The sequence below is a fragment of the Bombus huntii genome, chromosome 16 (assembly GCF_024542735.1).
Source record: "Bombus huntii isolate Logan2020A chromosome 16, iyBomHunt1.1, whole genome shotgun sequence".
Lineage (NCBI taxonomy): Eukaryota > Metazoa > Arthropoda > Insecta > Hymenoptera > Apidae > Bombus > Bombus huntii.
Genome location: NC_066253.1, coordinates 7,490,311 through 7,514,363, shown reverse-complemented (window position 1 = coordinate 7,514,363; position 24,053 = coordinate 7,490,311). Strand labels below are relative to the sequence as shown.

The 24,053-nt window shown below is 33.1% G+C and overlaps 3 protein-coding genes across 6 annotated transcripts in view; 1 reads left to right on the top strand and 2 right to left on the bottom strand.

Annotated features, from left to right (window-relative positions):
- Positions 1 to 402: 402 nt before the first annotated feature.
- Positions 403 to 22,421, bottom strand: LOC126874462 (GPI transamidase component PIG-S). Of its 2 annotated transcripts, none has more exons than XM_050636538.1 (10): positions 21,386 to 22,421; positions 21,223 to 21,312; positions 3,820 to 4,050; positions 2,864 to 3,061; positions 2,565 to 2,783; positions 1,578 to 1,766; positions 1,360 to 1,498; positions 1,141 to 1,288; positions 670 to 1,016; positions 403 to 593 (listed from the first exon to the last, which is right to left on the bottom strand). In XM_050636538.1, exons 2-10 carry the CDS (start codon positions 21,272 to 21,274, stop codon positions 458 to 460), a joined length of 1,659 nt encoding a protein of 552 aa, XP_050492495.1. In that variant the 5' UTR covers positions 21,275 to 21,312; positions 21,386 to 22,421; the 3' UTR covers positions 403 to 457. The 2 variants fall into 2 exon arrangements, with proteins under 2 accessions (XP_050492495.1, XP_050492496.1); XM_050636539.1 differs by having other exon boundaries at positions 21,400 to 22,421.
- Positions 5,480 to 21,213, top strand: LOC126874461 (protein I'm not dead yet). Of its 3 annotated transcripts, none has more exons than XM_050636536.1 (10): positions 5,480 to 5,545; positions 16,082 to 16,166; positions 17,059 to 17,176; positions 18,069 to 18,340; positions 18,781 to 18,895; positions 18,977 to 19,041; positions 19,460 to 19,585; positions 19,725 to 20,054; positions 20,206 to 20,584; positions 20,705 to 21,213. In XM_050636536.1, exons 2-10 carry the CDS (start codon positions 16,111 to 16,113, stop codon positions 20,954 to 20,956), a joined length of 1,713 nt encoding a protein of 570 aa, XP_050492493.1. In that variant the 5' UTR covers positions 5,480 to 5,545; positions 16,082 to 16,110; the 3' UTR covers positions 20,957 to 21,213. The 3 variants fall into 3 exon arrangements, with proteins under 3 accessions (XP_050492493.1, XP_050492491.1, XP_050492492.1); XM_050636534.1 differs by lacking the exon at positions 5,480 to 5,545 and adding an exon at positions 10,691 to 11,199; XM_050636535.1 differs by lacking the exon at positions 5,480 to 5,545 and adding an exon at positions 15,535 to 15,816.
- The window catches only part of LOC126874467 (uncharacterized), a 2,368-nt gene continuing 721 nt past the window's right edge, over positions 22,407 to 24,053 (bottom strand). The window contains exons 4-8 of the mRNA XM_050636574.1: positions 23,829 to 23,969; positions 23,463 to 23,567; positions 22,920 to 23,381; positions 22,653 to 22,812; positions 22,407 to 22,473 (exon numbers count right to left, since the gene is read on the bottom strand). Coding sequence (XP_050492531.1) covers positions 23,041 to 23,381; positions 23,463 to 23,567; positions 23,829 to 23,969 — 587 coding nt within the window. The 3' untranslated portion in view covers positions 22,407 to 22,473; positions 22,653 to 22,812; positions 22,920 to 23,040. The remainder of the gene's footprint in view (positions 22,474 to 22,652; positions 22,813 to 22,919; positions 23,382 to 23,462; positions 23,568 to 23,828; positions 23,970 to 24,053) is intronic.

The window sequence follows — 24,053 nt, the reverse complement described above, 5'->3', positions numbered from 1 at the left end:
AATTCTAGAATTCTTTCTATGTACGAGAAATATGCAGGACAAACAAAAGTGAAATTTAACTGTATGTAAAATATCTTAAACTCATTCGATATTGGTTGAAATAATTTAAACAGTTCAGCGCATTCTCTGCCGCTTCCCGTCCCTCTTCACTTTTCGTCTTTGCCTGTCTTTCCTAATTTTTCACTCACTCAGTCCTCTCCCTATCTTTTTCATTCACTCACTGACTCATCCCACACTTTCTGCTGTTTTTATAACTTGATGAACATTTTCTTTGTACAATAAAAAAATATTGTTTTTATTTGCGACGTTTGTTTCATCGACTTTTTATCTAGATAAAACAGCATGATGTATAGAAATGACTCGACAGTAGGATACAATGAAAATGATAAAGAAAAGACAATGTGAAGTAAAAACTTGGCAAATGGTTCAAGACGTTATCGTGAAACACTTGCTGCTCTCATTTATTTTGGCCTGGTGCAGTTTCCTTCAATGGATTATTGACTCTTCGATGGAAATAATAGCGATAAATATTTTTTAAGGAAAGCAAGACTGGTACCATGGCTGGTAAGAAGAGAGGTGTGTATACAGCGTATCTGAAATCAAAGAAAGTACAATAAGATGAGAAAGACTTGGTATAGATAAGGATGAATGATAGCAAATATGTCTTACTTTTGATCTTCGGGAAAATATAACAAAGCAAAGAGCGTTGGATCGGAGAATGCTGCTTCCGCAGTAACAAATGCTTCTTTACTCAGCAGAAAACCTACAGCTAGATCGCCACGCGTTAATCGTTGAGCCGAATCTTCCACCAAACGTAAGGCTGTTTTAATTCTGTTTCCTACAATATCTGTAATCACAATGTTACCAATTTCTTGAAGAAGTTGTGCAATCGATTGCAGAGTCAATTTTGCCGATGTTAATTGCTCGATCGTGCGTACACGCAGCAATGCATCGATTTCCCAATCACGCAGTTTCAATCCTGGCAAAGAAACAGCGGTAACACCATTTAAGAATTTCTGGAAAAAATAGATGCATCGTGGAGACACTTTTCATCATATCAATGAGTGGATAGTAGAATGGAAAATAAAAGAAACACGTAGAGCTAGAGTAAACGAATAAGAAAGATAATGATTTGATTACCGGTTCAGGAATGCCTAAAAGAAGTTTCAATTGGGTAAGAAAGGTTCCAACAATGGTAGTCTGTTCAGGCACAATGGTAACAGGTTGATCGGGTTTCGCAGCCATGCAAGCTTCAACGGGTGGATTGATCAAAACTACACCACCCCATCTATACCAAGAAATAGAAAAGACAACGTAAATATATCTTAACTGGAGATGACTCGAAATTAGGAGCATTACCTTGGAGAAAGAAACGCTTCGACGTTAGCGTTAATTTTCGATCGATGTCCAGAACGCGTGTAAATATGTAACGGAGCGCTGTCACAAGGAACAGCATAAATAACGAAATTGATAGTTGGATGGAGACTAACCTGTGAGGCTAAAATAAATAGTGATAATGTTAGAGTTACAGATTTTATTTCGTTCTTCGTAAGGGGGTGAAAATACGAATAACATACCTAGTTTTTTCTCCAATGGTGTAATTAATTGAGGTAAAACGTCCTCTGATAATGCAAAATGTCTACCTAATGGGCCACTATCAGGCACTCGTTTCGGGCTGACATCCAATGGCAGTAAATACAACCACTGTGATTTGACAGAGAAGTTACTCAGAATCGAAAGCTCAGAGAGAAATGGTTCGACGTATTCTATAAGCAAAAAATATATTGTAGATATTCAATAAAGATACACATAACTATACTAATATCACAGATTTTGTATGAAACCTTTTCTATTATCATTAATGTCAAGGTATACATGAAATAAACACATTTTGGTTAATTAGAGCTAATAACATAAGCAATTTGTAACAATTGATTCATTCAGTTTCGCGCAATATTTTTCACGATAAAATTTGCCAGTTCTAACCTAGTTGAGTAGCATTTATTCTATGAGGTATTATTTAGCTTTTAGGGTGATTTTAATGCGTTTTGGCATAGTTTGTACAAGATTTTGGCAATACTCAAGATGAATTTTATTCCATTGTTCTGCGATTCTCTTCAGCAATTCAAGAATCGATATAGATGAAGATTTACAATTTTTTCTTTGTCTTTTTCAAATTTAAAATTTTCGCATCGATTCTCAATGGGTTCTGGATCGGAACTCTGTGCGAATCATTTCAGCTCGGAAAATTTTCGTGTTCTGTGGTAATTTTATATACTTCTTACTGCTTAGGATCACATTAATGTTGAAACATAATCATTTTATACGTACAGTGGAACTCCATTTATCTGAATTTGTCAGGGGTCAACGTTTCAAGAAATGGAGTTTTACTTAGTGTATACTAACTCGTTATACGATCCATTCGATGCAATCGACTAACCTTATGGCAATGTTAATGGTAATAAAAAATGATTCAGTTATGAAACCTGTAATTATGCTGTTCATTGTGGATATGACGGTAAAGGCAGAGCTATTAGAAAAATGAGATTTTCTTTCTTACCCACCCTCGGCCATCACGCGGAGATCCCAAGCAACTTTCAATTTTTCTGGATCTGGATTGACCACAGTGATGAGTACATCGTAAGCCGGGCTAGCCGGGAACCTTCTCCTGTTTTCCTCATCTAGGCTGTAAAGAGTTGGTTCGGTGAGTGCATTTCTCGTTAAAGTCAGTGATTTTTCAAGCAACACCCATTCCGATAATACTTGAATCAAAGTGGAGGCAGCTGAAACGAAAATGAACAGTTGCAAGAGGACGGTGAAATTTTCAGCGATTGTCGATTTTGATCGTAAGATTGCTGCTTACTGGTTTCTGTAGAAAAGTAAATGGTTCTTTTCGAGCCGACGAGAACTGCATCGTTTAAGTTGTTTGTTTCCAAAAGTAGAATTTGTCCGACGTCCAGGTCGAAAGCCGATGCTATTTTCTCTAGTTCATGATGCGTAAACGCAGAAGTTACTAGATTACTGGATATCACATGGTAAATAACTTCTATCCGACAGATACCTGTAACACATAAAGCTTCTATATACATATGTGTGTGTGTGTGTAAGGTGTCCTATAACATATGGACTATATTTCAGCACTCGATACGGTATCTACAAAAAATGTAAAAGGTTTATATCAACATATGTTCTACTTGACTTTGTTCACTGGATATAATGAGCTTTTCCTAGCAAAAAATGTTTATATAATATATGCATTTATAATAAAAAAATTTAATCTCTTTCCCATTAAATTCTATTAAATTATAAACGAAATATGTCTAACATTCTTCAAATTTGCTCAAGTCCTTGTTCAATTTTGTACCGAGGCACATATAACATTTTCAAGAAATTTTGCGCAAACATTTCAACAACAAATGATTTCGAGTATTCTCGCAAATAAAAATCTAACGGATTAATTAAAAGGATCGCGAAAATATTTTATACTTGATATTTAATAATACTTTATTAACGCCTGATATTTCATACTTTAGTGTAAAATTTCTATCATCGATATTATATTTAATCCATAACTTATTGAAGTTCAATGAGGAAAAAGAAGAGGGATTAAAATTGTTTGTTATAGAAATATATTATATAAAAATTTCGCTGTAAAAAGCTCGCTGTGTCTGGTAAACAAGACCAAATAGGACATGCGTTTGTACGATGTACATTGTTTCTGGATGCTGAATTAGTTCTTCAAATGTATTATATCTACGTGTTACCGTGTATGAAAAAAATATGTAGAGAAAAAGGAGGATGTAATTTTCATTTGCTCACTGGAATTTTTAAAAGCGTCCGTTATGTGGTGCACCAAGGATTCAGCTCGATCTCGAGACAGAGCTACGACGACAATTTTCGTTTTAATATTGATGTCTAGGTCGGAGAGTGCTTCGATTCCAGCGTAAGGAAGCGATACACGCGGAACTGCAGTAGTGTGCCACCAAAGTGGAACTCCGACACCCAACAATAGCACAGCAAAGGAGATACTCGCGTAAACACTGTACTTCTCTGAAAAATATTATTTTGAGTAAACGATTATTTCCGGAAAACACATAAATCGGATATTTGCCTATTTTTGGCAAAATGCAATTTAGTATACAAAAATTATGCATTGACAAATAATGACTTCAGTCTATCTATATCATCATTTTATTATTGCTATCTATATTATTATTTTATTATTACATATTATTATTATTATTATTATAAAATATCCATTTGGGTAAATAATAGATACGCGATGCAGAAATATTGGTATCTACGAGAATGCAACTGATTAGGTAAAACTTATCTTATTGATCGGACAAGGAAGATTTTTCTAAACTTATACCGTAATTAATTCAAACATATTTTTAACCTAAGTATATTTAGAACTATACACCGATGAAAAGCGTTTCAAACTTAAAAATACACTGTTAATCAATCTTTAAACGAATAATTAAAATGTATTATTCATTGACTCTATAAGAAAATGATAAGTATTGCTTCTGGCTATTATTTCCTTACTACAGTGACTACAAAAAGGTATTGGCATATTGCTAAATACTAATTGATCAAGTCAAAGTATACGAAATTTCGTGTCGTACGAGAATTTGATACCATGAAATGTAAAACCCGATAAAAAGAACGCTACAAAATTAAGGTTATGTGCCGATACATTTTGTAGCCTCTGTAATTGAATTCAATATATATATAAAAGTAAGTCACGTATTAAGTGTTAATCTACGTGACAAAAAATGAGAAATATCTTAGCTAATCGACTTAATTTTTACAAACAAAAAAAGCGATTTATTAAATATTTGTTATTCGCGTGTTCGTTGCATATGTCTGTATATGTTCGTTGCATATGCGTGTATAGCTCGATTCGCTTCAATTGGATCAATGATCTCAGGTAAGAAATGGCTGCAATGTAACCTTGAAAATAAAATTGGACCGAGTCCAAGGATACACGAGTTCATTCCCTTGGTTGTGACCGTTGAAACGCATCGAACTCGACGACCCACCCACTCATAGTACGCACGGTCAATGGTAATCGAACGTTCGCCGTTTCTGCTAGCTATTCTGGCGCCAAATTACATCACCGCATGTACACGGTGTTCCATTTAAATGCGACGCATGATTTTTCAGCCATTTGTGGGCAGTAATAGGTAAAAAAACAGATATAAGGAAAAAAATATGTAGATCACTTAATTCTTTTAAGAATTCCAATAATGCATTACTATCTTGAACATTATCTCAGTTTACTTGAACGTGAAATAGTTTTTCTCTAGATTATTTCATTATTCGATCTCTATTAAACGAAATGAATAACCTTTGTTTCATTATCTATTTTGTATTTGGATAAATTTTCACATAAATAATTTCTTAAATATTTCCAATACATGTTTCTTCGGTCCAGCAATTAACGTGTTTATCATTCGATGACAGCGGAGATATCACTTTGTAACAGAGTTATCGATTGCGAGACACCCCACAGAGATACGATCGTTGAGTGCGATTGGTGGTACGTACACATTTAGTTATGTGGCTGTAATTTAATTGTGATTATAGAGGATTTAACTGTAATTTTGTAATCAGCAATACAGTCGTCCTTCGTCTTATGCACGTAATTTTCACTTGCCATTGTCAGTCGTCCAAAGTCGTTTCTTCTAACAGACATGTTCGTATCCACGTGTTGAATTTAAGATATTTGCCCTTCCAAGATGTCTTTCTTTTTCCTTTCCTTTTTTTTTTTTTTTTAGAAAGCAGCAGTTTTTGTGTTAGCAGTATGCGTTATCAATTAATCTTATGTTTTTCTCACGATTGAGTTTTTAATCTTATGTCAGTCTGCTCATCATTAAAAAAATATTGCTTGTCACAATATCAAAACGTCGAACGATATTCAATTATACCTTTATTTATCAAGTATTATCAAGTATTATTTGTTTCAACAATTATACCTTCGGCTGTTTTAATTATTCTATATGAAAATATTCTTTTCAGTCATAAACCGACAAACAAAACAGAAAGGCCAATAAAAATGTATTTGTTTTCTCTCGTTATCTTCATCGATATCAAAAGAGGAGAGAATGACTGTAATTATAATTTTATTGTCCGAACACATTTTTCGAAAGCTAATATGTAATTAAAGGAACTGACGGTTATAAATTTTGCCTCCTTTGTAGATTCTTTCAGTTCATAAATTATACATTAACTGTTTGTTAATGCAAACTGTTGTATTTAGATAGCGAACAGCAAATACATGTATGGGGCAAAGGGCAAAAGTAGTAGCTTCCAGTACACAACAAACTGAGTAATTTAGTGTTTAAAATAGACGCAAGTTATGATTATGATTTCGCTATATTATGTAGGTTAGTACGGTATAGATGGGGTAGACAGCTGGATATGTGATGTGAGGAGAAACAGAAATAGAAGAAATAAGTATAGAAGCAGGAAGCAGAGTACTAAAGTATCAAGACAGAATAAAAAAAGAAACAGAGAACGTGATACTGAAAAAATAGAGAAGGGAGGTAATTAGAAGAGAATAGGAGGAAATAGATTTGAGGTAAATTAGCACTAAACTACCGACAGTTAAGACGAAGCTATTTTTACCACACCAGTCAAAATGATTGATCTTTAAAGAATTCGTAATAATAGAATATCTTTATATTTATTGATTTATTACTTTCTTACAAAAGGAATTCCATGTTATGTAGTACATTTTTAGTATTATTAATCCATCTGGGACCATGATCCATAAATGAGGGTTGGCACATTTATAAAATTGTAAAACCAGTCGTTTTGACTGGTGTGGTAGTTTCAGTGCCAATGAAAAGATCGTATCATAAAGGAGGTGGAACAAACCACTGGCAAAGGGAAGCAAAAGAAGACAAGGGAAAGAGCAGAATAGATGAGTGGATTAACAAGTAGTATAGGGGAAAGAAAGTAAGAGGATGGAGGAACAAAATAAAGTCGAGGATCAACCTCGGCAAAGAAATACAAAAGGAGTACGAATGGAATACAAAAATTGAATGACAGCAGAAAGAGCAAATTATATTAGACAACCTGGGTAGACCGTGGACACAAAGGAAAGGGCATAAAACTAAAACCGCTATAGCAAGATTTACATGCTGCAACGAATGGAGAGGCAACAGATATAGGGAAGAAAGTAACAAAAAGATATGTAGAATCTGTGAAGAAAAAGAACAGACATAATAACATATGAGAGGAAAGAATACAAAATAACAAGAACAATAAATTATAAAGAAGAAGGAAAATAAGGGAAGAAAAGGAGAAAGAGAGAGAGGAAAGAAAGAAATAAATTAAATAGAATTGTAAATGTTGCATATATGTAATAAGTAAAAAGCAAAACCATGTACTCCAAGAAGGGAATCATTGTCTTAAGCGAAAAGAAAAGAGAAGATTTTGCAATCTTTTTTACATTCTTATTTAAAGAGATTCAATGCCAATGCAACACTTTTAAGTGTAACGTTGAACAGTGTACGGATGGTGCAATGAATACTAATGCTAATATGTTTTTGTATACCCTACATAAAGCTATAAAAGTACTTGGGTCGCTTTTACGTTTGTTTGCTATGTATGTTCTTCTTGTTATACGTACCATAAGTTTGACAATATTAAAATTCAAATATCTTTTAAACTAATCTTTTTTCGACCCAAGTACCTTCACACCTCTTTTTTGTAGAGAATTAAAAGATGCATCGAATGGTGTATAAAAAAATGTATAATTCCATTTAAAAAAGCTATATTGACATTGACCTCTCTTTAAATAAAAATGTAAAAAGAAATCGGAATATATTATTAAGTTTCAATAATTAAGGAGATAACAGCGTGTACAGGAACAAATTGAACATACGTATATGTCGGAGAAGAAAAGACAGCGGGATTTCCCGTCCGGAATGTTGGGAAAAACCCGAATACACTAGTCCAGACTTTTACTATAGCCGCCCTTAAGTAATAAAAATAAGAAATAGTCTTAATGTTCCAATCTGACTTTATGAGGATGGGTTTGGGCTCGAAGTGACCGGACGTAGCCACGGTCACGGGAGGGACATGTACCTGACAGAGGTATGAAATAATTATATGGCTTTCCTTAAAACAAAGATTAACCCGAAAAGCGGGGACAGGAGTATATAAGGGCAGCCTCTTTTGGATTGACAGAGTTAGAGTGAGAGTTAGAGTTAGTCAGTTGGTGAGTGAGTTGTTGGACGAATGGCCGATTGAGTTACCCGAATCGAGTAGCGCGTTGATACTAGTCCTCCCGTGGACCTGAATTCGCTGTCATCTCGACCATCCTATTACCATTACTCGTAGCCTCTGGTAGCGTCCACATTCGTACTGATAGAGATTGGCTACATTCGCGACGATAAAGTAAGTAGAGGTTCATCGAAATATATATATATATATATAATGAACAGTATATTTATTCGAAATTTATTGGAAATGAAAATAGCGAATGAAAAAATATAAATAATTACGTCAAATAAAATAGCAAACGTGTTTACTTGAAAATAAAATTGTTTGTAAATAGCGTAAATGCCAGGCTTACTAATTTGAAATAAATTAATATTACAATTTCTAAATAATTTCTTTTCTAAATACTCGATCGTTACAAATGATAGTGAAAACTAAAGGATAACAAATAATTATCTTTCGCGTATAAGAAATATATTTATCTATTTACCTCGCGTGAAATATTCGTTTTAGAAAGAACTCGAACTACTGAAACGTTTTATCAGATTGGAAAGTGTGAAAAGAAATATGTAAGAAATACATACATAGACGCACACATCAGGATTTTTTCGTAGAGATTCCAAATTCTACCATAGATAAACATTTGTATATTTGCTTTCTGATTAAGTCAAGAAACAAATACGAAATATACATGAAATGAAACAACAGATATTCAAATAACTTACGTTTTCAAATAGATTTAACTACTCGACTAGTTTGCTTTATGATAATTCTTTATTTCTATGATATTGAGTTCTGTCCAAAACTACCTCGGTGTTCCAACGGTACTATTAAATAAATGACAATTAATATTTTTGAAACTTGAAAGAGACTCGAAGGAAATCTGATAACATCGGGTAACAACGCTCTCGTATTTTTAGCCATAATTTATTCTGCCAGCTTCTATCGATACGCGTCAAGATATAGGAGACCTAGATTAGCTAAAGGCTAGAGACTAACAAAAAATAAGGGGTGGTGTATCTCATGATATGCATCAAGTTCTAGAAGGGAAATGGAGACACAAGATCGGTATATACCATACGATGTTCGTAAATCTGGACACATGAGTCAGAGAGATTATGTGACTGGAAATAAGAGAGAAACGAAGAATGGAATAAAATTACGTAGGAAACTTTGTTTTCGAAAAAGTCTAGATTAAAGCTCGTCAAAGTATACGTGTATTTGGCTAACTGTATCTAATAAATAACGAAAGTAATCGAACGACATGGTAGAAAGTAATACATCATGTAAAAGTTGTACAATGGATGGGGATTTATTAAAACAAATTGCACTTTACTAGCATATACAATTACAGTGTTACGTTCAGTGCAACGCGTCTCGCTATTTATCTGCCATTTGCGGTTGTGTAGCAGAAAATGTTTTACACCGTAGTTTAATGGTGTCGAGCGTACTATGGATGAAGATAAAAAAAATTCCGAAAATACTTTGTTTTCACAACAAAACCAAGGTCACATTGAAAAACACAAATCTTCCATGACATTATAGAACACTTTATGACAAATTCAAAAGGCATATTGCACGATACTGTTATTAACTTAATACCAGGTTTTCAGTACACTTTAGTTTAATGCCCGTTCAAATTGCATACTATCTTCTGCAATACAAAATTTTGCATCTTTGCAGAAGTTGGAATAACCTGCTATTTATTACTACAGTGGCTACATGTGCAACTCCACATACCGTATTTAGTAATTCTATCTTTCTGAAATGTAAATTGGATATTTTAAATGAAATATTATTTCCACTATGACGAACCTAGTATCAAGTTAATAAAAATATCATGCTTTTTGAATTTGTTGTAAAGTCTTATTTACAATGTCATGAAAAAAGCAAGCTGCATTCCCCATTTATTTTACCGGAGGTAACAGTGGTTTCGTTATGAATATAAAGTATTTTCGAAACTTTTTTACTCGTAGACATTCGTAGTACGCTCGACAGCGTTGAACCAAGGTTCAAAATATGTTCTGCTACATCGTGGCAAACGGTGGAAAAATCGCGTTAAAATCGAGTCGTGTTTCGTTCACTAAACTAATTACACAAGGCTAAAGAAAAATACAAGAACATGCAAATAAATTGCACAAAATAAATTGACTGTTGCAACTAATTGTACGTAAATAGGAATACGTAAATATAAATAATTTTGTGACAATGTACGTTTTTAGTTTGTTTGGCAAGTGAGATGAGACAACAAGTTCCTGACTGACTGTGTCTGTACAGTTCGCTCGGTCTTATTTGGCGAATTTTTTCGACACGTTCCAAGTTTGCATTTTCTCTAACTACGTTCAGCGGCCTGTTTGAACCATGGGATGCGTCACGTAATAAACACGAGGACGAACGATAGCGTGAGCGGGATTAATTACTAGCGGGATTAAATTGATTTAAACGCCGCCGTGCGTACTTTATTCTCCTTTATTGAAATGTATACTTATTTAAAAAAATTCCAATTAATCTTACTAAATAAATAACAATCAAGAATATATCCATTAGCTCGTTATCGCAAACGACAGACAAACTTTATTATGTACGTGAGAAAAGTAAGAAGAACTTGAAAATTGTTGAAAATGTAATTTCGTTCTTTGACACGTTTACGCGATTCTCACGATCTCACACCCTGAAACTCTGAGCTATGATCGAATTCTTCTTTTCTCTTTTCGTGCGTTTCCCGAGTATCGCCAAAAGCAAAAAACAAAGGTAGCAAAAAAGCGATTGATCACGTCGAAATACGAATTCCACGTGGGTGATTGGTAGATTACGTTCACGGGTAAACTTGCAATAAGAACATCGACGTATCAAGGTCGAGAGACGGGGAATGATACGTTTGTCACGAGTCGCTGCTTCGTTGAGTTCACTTACCAGTCGTTGGAGAACCAACTAAGCAGGCAGAGGACGAACCACAAAGTAGGGGTAAGTAACAAAAAACAAGAGAAAACGAGTAGGAAGAAGGAGAAGCGGAAGAAGAAGAAGAAGAAGAAAAAGTGGTGGTAGAGTATTAGCAGAGTGGTAGTTAGAAAGAAAAGAAGGAGCAAGAGGCGGGAGGAACAACTGAATAAGAGAAAGAGAAGTAAAAAAGAAGGGTGATAGTTCAAACGACAGTGGGTTCGATTCTTCAAACGAAACGAGGCAGTGGTAGAGAAAAGTGTGCACGACGATCAAAGGAAACGGTCGATTTTTAAGCGAATCGAACGACTCGATTCTGTCTTGGTGAGATCGGTTCGCGGGAAAGTGAACGAGAATACGCGGCAAATACAATAATAATCATCCGACGATATACCGTACGAGCTGTATTACGGTGATTGAAGAATCAACGGTGATTAGAGATCCCGTTCATGTTCGAATGTACGCGTTCATTGTCCGGCCACGCGATATCCAATCGAACGATTTCAATTCGTATACGTACGATATATCGATCTTCAATGTCTCAAATCTTTGCCAACTTATTCATATTCGTTATCATGAATATTAAAAATCAATATACATATATATATATATTGTGTCACGTTTTAACAAAACGTGTCTTAACGTACCAATAAAATTCGTAGAGCCAACGTGTGTACTATAATACTTTATATTTAAGGGTTGTATGCAGACATAACTATGAAGCCAGCTAAAAACTTTTCATTTTTGTCATTTGTGTTACATATTTTTATACGATATGAGTATGTTTATGCATTTGTTATTTATGGAAAATTGATGATCGACGGTTGCACAAGTGCATAGAAAGCGTTTAATATAAAAAAATGTTTGTATAATAATATTCGTTATAACATTTAATAAGTGAAACCAACGTCTTTCTGTTTCCTTAGTTGTGTTGATAAAAATATAAATCTGCGTGTAAACATCTGAAATTCTAGTGATAAGGAACCAAGCATGACACGTTTAAAATTGTATTAAGATTTTTTCAAAAGCTTCTGTCGATCAAATATCTTTCTCCCAATTAATATTTTGCTTATCAACCCTTATCTTTGATATTGTGCACTCCGCTTTTGAGAGACAACAATGAGCTACAGAAATGACTCACATTGTCATTAAAATATGCGTATTATATGTGTTGTATGAAATATTTGGAAATTTTATTAATACTACATAATGAGACACGACTGTCGTCATTATACGCTGCAACATCCCATAACCATAGAACAAGTCAGAAGCTTCTAATTTTTATATTGGGTGATATATATTTTTATACAGTGGCTATGAAAAAGTACTCGCATACCATTGTAGTTATAATAGCATTTACGTACTAATTAATTAGAACCAAGTATATTAAGTTATACATCACTCGGTAGCATTTTCACGTGATTACAAAAGTTTGGTACGATGGAAATGTAATATGAGATATGATAGAGAAAAATCTATTAAAAAATTAGCATACGTGAAAATGCTTTTTGTAGATACTCTATGTTAACGCGATAAGAAAGTATTGAGATACTATTTATACTTTTCATTCTCAAAACATATAGAATATACGTTCGCTCTCCAGAAGAAACATATGATGGAAAACTATCATTGTTATATGCGTGTGCGTGTGATTATCATGATTACTTTGAATAAGGTAATGTTCGAAACAGATTTGAATACGTACTACATTATAGAAGCTGCAGGATATTCAGTACAAGTATGCATTTTCCAAAGATCACAAAACCATTTAAACAATCAATTGTCCACTATAATAAAAAGTCTTGATATATTTAAGATTACTGTTAACATACAACTCACGTCGTGTGCTAATTTTTTCATAAATATATGTTTGCAGTAAATGTCTCGTAATTTCCACTATACTATACTACTATATATATATATATATATATATATATATATATATATATATATATATATATATATATATATATATATATATATATATATATATATATATATATATATATATAGTACATAGTATAGTATCTATATATAATATATTATATGTAGTACATTATATTTTTAAGATATCATATATTTTATATATGTGTGCTATTTTTTTCATAAATATATGTTTGCAGTAAATGTCTCGTAACTTCAACTATATTATACTACTATCTATATTACTATAGAAATTACGAGGCATCTACTGCAAACATATATTTATGAAAAAATTAGCACACAATGTGAATCTAGAATATACAGGGTGGTACAAGCGGAAAGGGGGTGATTCTACGCGAAAAAAGAAGTCGAAAATATAGAATAAAAATTTTTTTTTTCTTTAAATTTTTCCATCGAGACAACGATCTACAGTGAGATCCGTTATAACGTACCGCACGCGTACCGGGCGAAAATTCAAAGTCGATTTTCTCGAAAACAAAGCCTCGAACGAAAAATTGTTATTCTATATTTTCGACTTCTTTTTTCGCGTAGAATCACCCCCTTTCCGCTTGTACCACCAATTACCAACCACCCTGTATATATAGTATATTTCCAGATTACTTTCACATTTTACCGATATAATCGTATAATAATAATAACGATCGTCTTGTTCGTGTCTCGTCACAGCGCTAGTGAAATTTCAAAATATTTTATCTGACGGATATAAAATATACACGGAAGTTTTCGATGGTAAATATTCAAATATTTTGACGAAGAACCATTCGTAGCTTATTGTGTGCATTCCATGCATTTTTGCCCCTTAAAATCTTCTTCGACGTATACATAAAAATTCACGTTGTAATAGTGATTTTGCTTGCAATGATACTCGACCTAGGATCTTATTTTGTCTTTGGTTCCCGATTTCTCACGGCCATGCGATTTCGCGATGTCGGTGCAATGCTATAAGCTATTATAAAGTATAAGCTCAGTATGTTGACTCTTCTGGAATTCATGGCTTGTTGCCGTTTCGGTACCAGTCAAGAGGCAAACTTTGAGATAAAAGAACCGATAAAAAGGCATTCTTAAACATTCTGCACTGGTAAAAGTAAGAAAAAATCGATCCAAGTGAACACACACGAACAACATCGCTGCTCATTGAATTACTTCTTCTTCTTCGTTAGAAACTTCTTAAACATAATAATTTGCTATTGTTTATTTCTGCTGAAAGTAAATTCTACAATTTAAAGGTTCTTCGGGTTTCGATCATGTTTTTAACACTCTGCGGATTCCACACTTCATGCAGTATCCTATAAAAATGTTAAATACTGTTAAATAAAACAGTAAGAAAAGCAATGGATGCTATAAACGAGATATTATGAAAGTGTTTTTACATTACATACTTGAATAATACTATAATAATAATATTATATACTATAATTAAATATTAAATGCTATAATAATAATAGTAAATATTGCTCGCTTTGAATTTTGTTCGATCGCTTTAAAAACACCCGGGAATTCAGGCTATATGCTTGTCAGAGCAGCCGTCCTCAGAGTGTTTAATAGTAAATACACGATTGTCCATAAGTATGTGGATATTTTGGTCAATTGACCTTGATTGCAGCTAAGAATATACGAATTAACGACAGACTAATCGAAAGTAATACTTATTGTTAGTATCTTCTTGTGGAATTAGGAATATCATGTGCATTATACAAAACTTAAATTGTCTATCTAAAACCTTGCCAATGGTACATTCAAATTAAATAAATCATTTGCATCTTACGATCTGTTTTAAATACACGACGCCTATATAATGATGTCAAGTATAATGAACTCCTTCAATAAGAAAAAACTGGCTGATTGATATTTATAAATGCCGGTCTTCTTCGTCGTGTTTAAATTTTCTATGAATGCATAAATATCCACAGTCTAGTCGTTATTGACATTTACTTTCAAAAGTATAGGTATTTTTGTTCTACGGATGATTCGGTTAAAAGGTTAATGGAACGTGGTTTAATTGCAAACGCTTCGAAACCGTACAGACTCGATATAACTGGTTAATTGCTGCACAATTGTAAACACGAATCTTTATTTTTGTCTCGACTGTCTTTTTAATGCAACGATGCCAACAACCGATTCGAACAATTGAAAGGAAAGGCGCAAAACGTGCAGTTGTGCGCTGCATCGATACTCTGTAGTACAGTATTTTTCAATTTTTCAAATGGCGATCGAACGATATTTTAACTTGGCTAAAACAACATAATAACTAGACCGTGAATATTTATGCAAACGCATATTTTTATAAACACAACTAAAGAAGTAGAACATACACGAACATCTGTTACAGCGTTTGTTCTTCAACATCTTTAAACTTCTAAAGTCAAATTCAGGATCGCATGAATACGGATCAGTACAAGTATTTTGTTTGTTGATATACATTTTTTTACATGCGAACTAGGAACGGGACAATATGTTGATTGTAGTACCGTTGAAATAGCATAATACCACGGAATTGAATCCATTTAAAGACGCGAATACGCAATAGCGTAGAAAAAGCAACTTCAACGGCGAACACCGTAAAATGGACGACATGGTTAGGATAACCCATCGTGCGAGACCTTTCAGGTCAATCTCGTTCGGTGCCGCTTGTTAGTGAAATTACTTAGCCCGTAATCCGAGCATGCGGTATAAAAGAAGGGAGCACAGAGAAGCACTGAGGTAGTGACAGAAGAATGACCAATTGCGGAACTACTTGTATCGTTTCGACATTGTATTAACAATCATAAGAAAACGATGCACTACAATACGCTCGTCTTGAATTTTGCAATCTCCCATGTTAACTCAATATAGTGAATTAATTCATAAAGCGAGCGCTTCGAGTGATCCGCGATAAGTCTTTCGACACCTTCTCCTTTTCTTTCCTCGATTATATAGAAAAAACGCTTCATAAACGTAACTGTATTTGGATTTCTTCTCTGGCTAGGTACATGGCTTTCGACTGGACAAAGAACGATGGCGTCACAGACCGATGATGCTTATCCGGAAATCATCGATTCCACCAACAGAAGGTACGCATCGGATTGACAATCGATCATAGTTTATCGTTTATTACGTAAGAAGCAGAAAAAGGGGTGAAGTATGTTCGTGGTAAAATAATGAAATCATCATATTATTTCTAACAGTAGATCTTCGACCAAATATGATAGTATCTAAATATCACTAGAGCAACTAAAAGTCACTATTTTCATTCTGACTAATCTGGATAATAAATTGAAGATCTTGTTTGTTTTGTTATCTTTTCTTTTTCGTATCAAATCATCATTCAGACCGATTGAACTTTTCCGTATATTTTATATCGACATATAGAATCGTTCACGGTTTAAATATTTTAACTGATTTTAACGATTTAAACAATGGTTTAAACAACAATTTATCAATGCGAGAAGGCTTCAAAAGTACCTTTGTATTTCTTAAGTAGGATTATACATGTACATATAATATTTTTCTTATCACATTCTCAATCTGTAAAAGAAAACAGATTTCTGAACATTACTAAAAATAATAATAAATTTAAAAAATACAAAATAACACTGTTCTTATGGGAACTTCTTCAAGTCTCTTTTCATATCGACAAAAATTGTTTATTTAAGGAACTGTTGTTTAAACTATTAGATCCAGCTCAAACTTCTTGAGCCGTAGATTATAAATAAAAAGTACATGGAAAGCTTAAATCGATTTGATATGATACAAATACAAAAAAGAGATTCGATCAAGATCTTCACTTCTCATATCCTTCTTATATTCTATATTATATATATAGAAAATAATAACTTTTAATTACCGTAGTACCATATTGCTTTTAGCTAAACTTGTTATCAGCTGTAATAATGTTCTTTTTCAATCTTCTTTTCCCATTCTCATTACTATTCATCTCTTCAGTCATTTGTGTTATCCTTTCAGAAAGACAGACGGATTTGCAAGATTGTTGATACAATTCCTTTCAATCTACTGGAGATCGTTCGTAATCGTACTATGGCCACTGATTCTGTTTCCTATCGTTATGGTAGAGACTACCGAGGTTCGTCCCAAGATAGTTTTCCTTTACATTAGTTATATAATTGTTTTATCATTATTGTAACTTTCTTCCTGTTTTTGTCTTACTGTTCTCTCCTCTTTAATCTTATAACTTATTCTCGTGTAACTCTTTGTCATTTATTTTTTACCCCCATTCTGATTCTTAATAATTCAAAGCTATCATAATATCCTATATATCGCATATAAATATCTTTAAAATCGTTAGATCATAAACGTGGAAATACATAATATAAGAATTCCGCACATACGTAATTCATAACACCATCTTTTTTCAATTTTCAAAAAGTGACTCTTTACAGTCCTTTCAGAACGTTAATGATCGGTTTGTCCACTGATGCATTATGAAATCGAAATTGTGACAAACATCTAACGTTAAAACATATTGCAATATGTTGTCTTGTTAACGCCGTCCCTTTTATATTGAAAATTAAATAATAGCACACAATTCTTAATTCGTGTCTTTAGTTTTTGTGTAATCAGTGTTCAGTAGTCTTTTTTTTATACTATCTTCTTTCCCATAGTTTAGAATTTTACTTTCTTCTACTGCTCTATTACTATCTTTTACACTTTTTCTTATTATTGTTTTATTATGTTCCATCTTTCACTTCCTTTTCCTATTTCAATAAGAGTACTTTATGCATCACTGAAAATACAAAAAGCCTGCTGTTACTATACTGACAAAGAGCAAATACATTTCAATTGTACATTCCCCAACTCAAGAAGATCTGACCGTTAAAGTGTTAATTTTTCTTTACTTTATCCACTTTATCCATTTCCACCTTTACTCTTTCTATTTTATATTCCCTATTTTCTACCTTTTTCTTTCTAGTTTTCTTATGTTCATACGTAAAGAATTACGTGTCAATTGAACGCAGGTAATAGCGATGCGATGTCTATACGTGGTTGGTCTGATGGCAATGTTTTGGATGACCGAGGTGCTTCCCTTACCAATCACAGGTTTAATTCCTGTCGTTCTCTATCCACTGATGGGTATAATGAATACCGGCGATACCTGTACCTGCTATATGAACGATACCACGATGATGTTTATCGGTAGCATGGTGATTGCGATCGTTATTGAAAACTCTGGCCTGCATATGCGCATCGCGCTACTGATCATTAAAATGATCGGCTGCAGTCATCGAAGGTAATTCAGGATGCCAAAAAGCATTTAATAGTCTTTCGTTTACTCATCATCTTCTGCTTCCTTATCGGTAGCGGATGGAATTTCTTTTTACATTCCACTTCTTTGATTCTATCAATCTACTCATCATTTTTTATATCATGTAACGACTCTGAATTTTCTAAATTTCTCTCAATGAAATTTATATCGAAGTACTCGAAATGACAATATACATGGCAGACAATTTTTACGATTTTAAATTGTTTCGCATGATTATATAATTTTACATAATTCTCAATTCTACTATCTTGCATAAGTACATAATTCCGAATAATCAATAATAATTCCCCTCGTTAACTCGATTATCACGTTTTACATGAAACCAACAGATAGGGTTGTAATACATATCTATGAACAAGAGCGTATGTTCATGCCATAAAATATGCATATTATGCAATCTACAGATTAACACTGGGCTTGTTCTGTGTAACCATGTTTCTGTCGATGTGGATTTCAAATACCGCTGCCACGACCATGATGTTACCCATTATCGAAACTGTTCTATTAGAACTTGAAGCAGTAAGCAATTAAATATACTTAATCCACTGTCAACAAGCATCTTCTACATTGAACTTTATCTTTTTTTCTTTGAATTTTCAGCAAGGTTTGGGTAACATGTTTATTCAAGAAGAAAATAACTATGGAGGTGAAGAGGGTATGGAACCGTACGTAGTCGCAAACTCATCAATTGATAAATTTCCTTAATAGAATCAATAAGACTAAATCAAATAACCATGTCAACTGCACTTTATCGAATATTTGTTACATATTCTTACTCGGGTGGAGAATAATGTGCTCCAGTGATAGCTGTATACTATTGTTACTCATTGATTGTTGACAATTGTTTGCCTAAATAGTGGTTAATAATAAAGATGAATGCAAAGACATTTCTGAAAAAAAGAATTATATCTCTTCTGAGGAAGAAAAAATTAAATTTCATTAATAGTGAAAGTGTTAATGCATTTAAACAAGAAAAAAGAAGAAAGATAGGGAGGAAAAGAATGAATGACAAAAGAACAACAAAGTTCTTCGCTATTGATATTCAACGCTTATTACTGTAACTTTTCTCTGTATTAATTGTAGGACAAAGAAACCGACTCATGTCACGATGGTTTACTATCTCATAACGTCATACGCTTCCAGTCTCGGAGGCATTGGCACGCTGGTTGGAACAGGCACCAACTTGACGTTAAAAGGATTCTTCGAAAAGTAAGCGCTCTCGATGAACGACCCACTTTCAAACCATCCACCAAATTGTCTATTCATCTATCAACCGACCGTTCTTAAACTATGAAATGATTAACTGTAATGAGAAAGAAAGAGAAACAATCGTTCGTTTATGTTGCAGACGATTCCCGAACAGTTCAGGTATTAGTCTAACATCTTGGATGCTTTATTCTGTTCCACCGATGCTTCTGATGGGCTTCCTCACATGGCTTTGGCTTCAAGTTATGTACATGGGAATGTTCAGACCAAATAGCAAAGATGCACAAGATATTGATATCGGTTCGCAAGGAGAGAAGGTTGCAGCGACCGTGATCGAGAAAAAATACAAAGAACTCGGCCCAATTACGTGGCACGAATCTGCTGTTGGTATCCTTTTCTTTGCAGTTGTACTCCTGTGGTTCTTCAGAAATCCCGGATTCGTACAGGGTTGGCCAAGTTACCTTACTGATTTGTAGGTATCTTTTTTTTTTATTCATTGATAATTATTGTTACTGCTTCGATCCTTTTCTACCTCTTTCGCTTTCCCTTTCTCCTCATATTTCCCTTGCTCGAATAAAAGCTTGTCTTAACAAAATGTACTCAGCAAACGTAGTTCTTTGCAGAAACGTGAAAGACTCAACAACAGCTGCTTGCGTTACCATTCTCTTCTTCATATTACCATCCAAACTTGATTTCCTTCGATCGTTTGATCCGGATCCGGTTAATCGTCCGACCAAACCATCGCCAAGCATGATTAGTTGGAAAATGATAAATCAGAAGATGCATTGGAGTTTGATCTTAGTTTTGGGTGGTGGATTCGCTATCTCGGCTGGAAGCACCAGTTCCAAGCTTTCCTCCATTCTAGGAAATGCTCTTATAGCTTTACAATCGATACATCCATTTGCAATATTGGTTATTGTATGTATGTTTGTGGAAATGGTGACAGAACTGACTTCTAATGTTGCCGTTGCAAACATTATTTTGCCTGTTTTGGCAGAAATGGTAAGGAATTCTAAACGATGCCTAAATGATATCTTCTTTTTTCGCTTGCCAATTTATTTTCACATTTTTGTTTAATATGCATTTACTGTTTACTATGTATTTATATACTGCTTCTTTCAGTGTGTCGCTTTACGAATACATCCACTATACTTGATGATGCCAGCCTCTCTATGTTGCTCTTTCTCGTTTCACTTACCAGTAGGTACACCGCCAAATGCAATTGCTACTGCAGCTGGTCATATTAAAACCAGAGATATCGCGCTGGCTGGAATAGGACCTAGTATTATAACACTTCTCGTTACAACATTTGCATTTTCCACTTGGGGCACATACATCTTTAATCTGTCCGAGTTCCCTGACTGGGCAACTTAACACAAAATTTGAGCACTTTATTGTGGCGTTTACTTCATGTTTACTCGCTTGTACAAATGTTAAACACGAGTAATCGGTAGTCACGAACGTTATAAATAACATTTCACAAAAATATCGAATCTACCAAAGCGACGAAAAACAATGCTCACATAACAGTCGATTGTCCGACTGAATGTGTCAACTGTTTAATTTTTGTAACCATAAAGGACGAGAGTTACAACGAAAAAATAAACATGAAAATCAAACAGATAAATAAACTAACTTACCATCTACGGCTGTATCATAACCTATAGTAACCGATACTTCACTCCCACTCATGTTGTACTCACTTTCCTTCTTGTTATCAACACTTATCACTAAAAGGAGGCAAATTGCTTTAATACATGTACAAAATTTTGCAATTAAACAATATTGAGAAACTTAACCAACCAGAAATAACATACAGCGTATATTTTCCTATACGAGAAGCAGAGTTTTCTTTACTCGTTTAGTGCAAACACATTTTTACGATAAATGACAAACACCCATATAATCGTACATCCACAACTGAATGGAGAAAAAAAATATCGGTCAATTGATAATAATTCGTTCTCTTTTTGACAAATTCATTGTACTTGCATTAGCAGTAGTTACTTTCATGAAAACCTACCATTCGCCGTCAATGATATACTGTCTATGAATTGATGTATACATATATATGTGGGTATGACCATTTACCCGTAATTGCGGTAGTGCTTAAAATTCCCTGCGGGAATTATACTGCCTGCATAGCGCAAAGTTAAAAAACCAAAGCTTCAAGCACTTGATAATCGAGACAAAGATATTACTTAGTAGAAACATTTTGAAATAAATGAAATATAGTTATTATGTAAAAAATAAACAGTACAAAATCAAATCTTTTAAAGGAATGAATAAAATTAAAGTAATTTCATAAAATCGGCATTGAATTTCCGAAATAGATTGCGTTAATAAAAAAGGTTTCTTGCTGCTTAATATGATACAGGATCATTTAACCAAATCATGAAAATAAAATTTGACTTAAATTAAGCAATGACAACGTTTTTCCACTTATTTATCATATATTTGATTAAATACCGCATTACAATGGCTGTTTAATTAAAGATATAAGAAAAATTTCTGTTATAAAAATGAATCTTTCTTACCTTTAATAAAATATTATCTATGCAATTGTGAGAAAAGATATGTAGGACAAAAAACCTGTTGTACAATAAATTATACAATCAACAATCTCTATTTTAAAATAGGCATGATCAGTCGCTAGAATTACATTATCTATATAATATAACGGATAACTGTGTACATCGAGTTTTTTTTTTTTTTAATAATAATTTTGCTGAGTAAGAAGTCATGTAAACTTTTCAAGACTTTAGTAGTTATCAGGATTTTTGGTGTATCTTCTTCGTTCTTCATATAATTGTTGCTTAGGTTCTAAAATATGATAAACAACAATGGTGATCATCGTAACCGGCAGCTTGGCGTATAATATCGACAAATTTCTGTAAATTACAAGGTTCAATATTATTTTTTGCTGGTATGAGTGAACTATAACTTTTTAATAAAATCTTATATTTCTTCTTCAATAGGCTTTTACATACATTCCACTAAATCGAAACGTTTATTAATTACAATTATAGTTATACTAGGAAGTTATTTATATAAATGAGTAAATATTTACCTCTAAATTAGATGCACAGATTTATTGTAAACTTAAGGGAAAGTCATAAATTGTGAGCAAGTTAAAAATGTCCAAGTTAAAAATTCATCATCTTTTATTTTGTTATCTATATCGCCTTACTTCCAATTATTTAACCATTTCAATGAAGATTACGTAATACCTATCAAATAAACAGATATTGTGCAAATTATGAAAATTGTAAACTATTATACCGGGATGATATATATTTTCAAAAAATTATAATTTTTTATATGAATTCTTTTTCACCTGTTTTCAATGATCTATACGTCTTTGCATAATTATTCTTTTTAATTTCTTACAATAATCACATTTTTTATATTTTGTTAATAAAATACATTTACTATGACGCCAGTGGTTCAATATGTTCTCACGAATCATTTTGTCGAAGTAAATTTGAATCTATCGAACCCAGTCCTTCGCAAATATGCATTTTCTCAAACTTTGTCATTGCATCTACTAACATTCTTGTATTAATAATTTTTAAATTAAACTGCGGTATATTTTCATTATTAATTTCCTTTTCGCGTATGAAGTAACGCGCTGTTCCATCAGAGCAATTCAGAATTATGTATTTTTCTAGCACTTGGACGTCAACGTTATTTTTTATTTCTGTAATCGTATGTGTAAATAATAAATATCTTGTAAATCTTTTAACTTTCTCAGAAACACCCCAACCTTTTGGTACTTTCGTTTTAGTATTATCGATAGCTAAAAGAAGGATTCATATAGCATTCAACTTGTAAATATACCTTTTAAAATTTAAATTTGAAAAAAAGCAAAAAAGCTTACCAACTTCACTAGCATATTCTATAGAAACATTCGAAGAATCAGTTAAGGCATTTGTGTTTGCAATAGAAGATCTATTGTGACAATTGGCAGATAACAAGAGGGAATCTGGAAATAAAAAACAACGATGATAGAATATAGCTCTGTTATGTATTTTTTTTACTTTTATGTCGTAGTAACTGTAAACAACATAGCCTATTTGATATGATTAAATCTTATAGTTACAATTTATGATATGTAAAAGAATATACAAAAGTTTAAGTAAAATATAAAATTACATTTTAACATTGTTCTTGTAGTATAAATAATTTTGCTAAATATGTATCAAATACATCTCTTAATCCCTCTTAACCCCAACCTCTATCTTACCTGTGCAAGCATTATCGACCGTTTTTGAAAAATTATTTAATGCATAATTATGTTCTATGAAATGTCCATCATTAGAATTTATAATTAGGATTAAGTTGTCCTTATCGTGTGTGAATTCATCATTCACATATTTTTCATCAACTGTAAAAAATAATGAGGACTTAATATCAATAAATATTAGTTATCGTAGCTCATTATCATGTTTCATAATTTAATGTATTATTT

Excerpts from the sequence above, each read along its gene's own strand:
- LOC126874461 (XM_050636536.1), top strand. The coding sequence starts at position 16,111 with ATGGCGTCACAGACCGATGATGCTTATCCGGAAATCATCGATTCCACC. Across the intron at positions 16,167-17,058 it reads ATCGATTCCACCAACAGAAG|AAAGACAGACGGATTTGCAA; the intron begins GTACGCATCGGA and ends TTATCCTTTCAG. Across the intron at positions 18,896-18,976 it reads TTCTATTAGAACTTGAAGCA|CAAGGTTTGGGTAACATGTT; the intron begins GTAAGCAATTAA and ends TTGAATTTTCAG.
- LOC126874462 (XM_050636538.1), bottom strand. The coding sequence starts at position 21,274 with ATGAGTGGGAGTGAAGTATCGGTTACTATAGGTTATGATACAGCCGTA. Across the intron at positions 3,062-3,819 it reads GGACGCTTTTAAAAATTCCA|GTATCTGTCGGATAGAAGTT; the intron begins GTGAGCAAATGA and ends TATGTGTTACAG. Across the intron at positions 1,017-1,140 it reads TTTTAGGCATTCCTGAACCG|AAATTCTTAAATGGTGTTAC; the intron begins GTAATCAAATCA and ends TATTTTTTCCAG.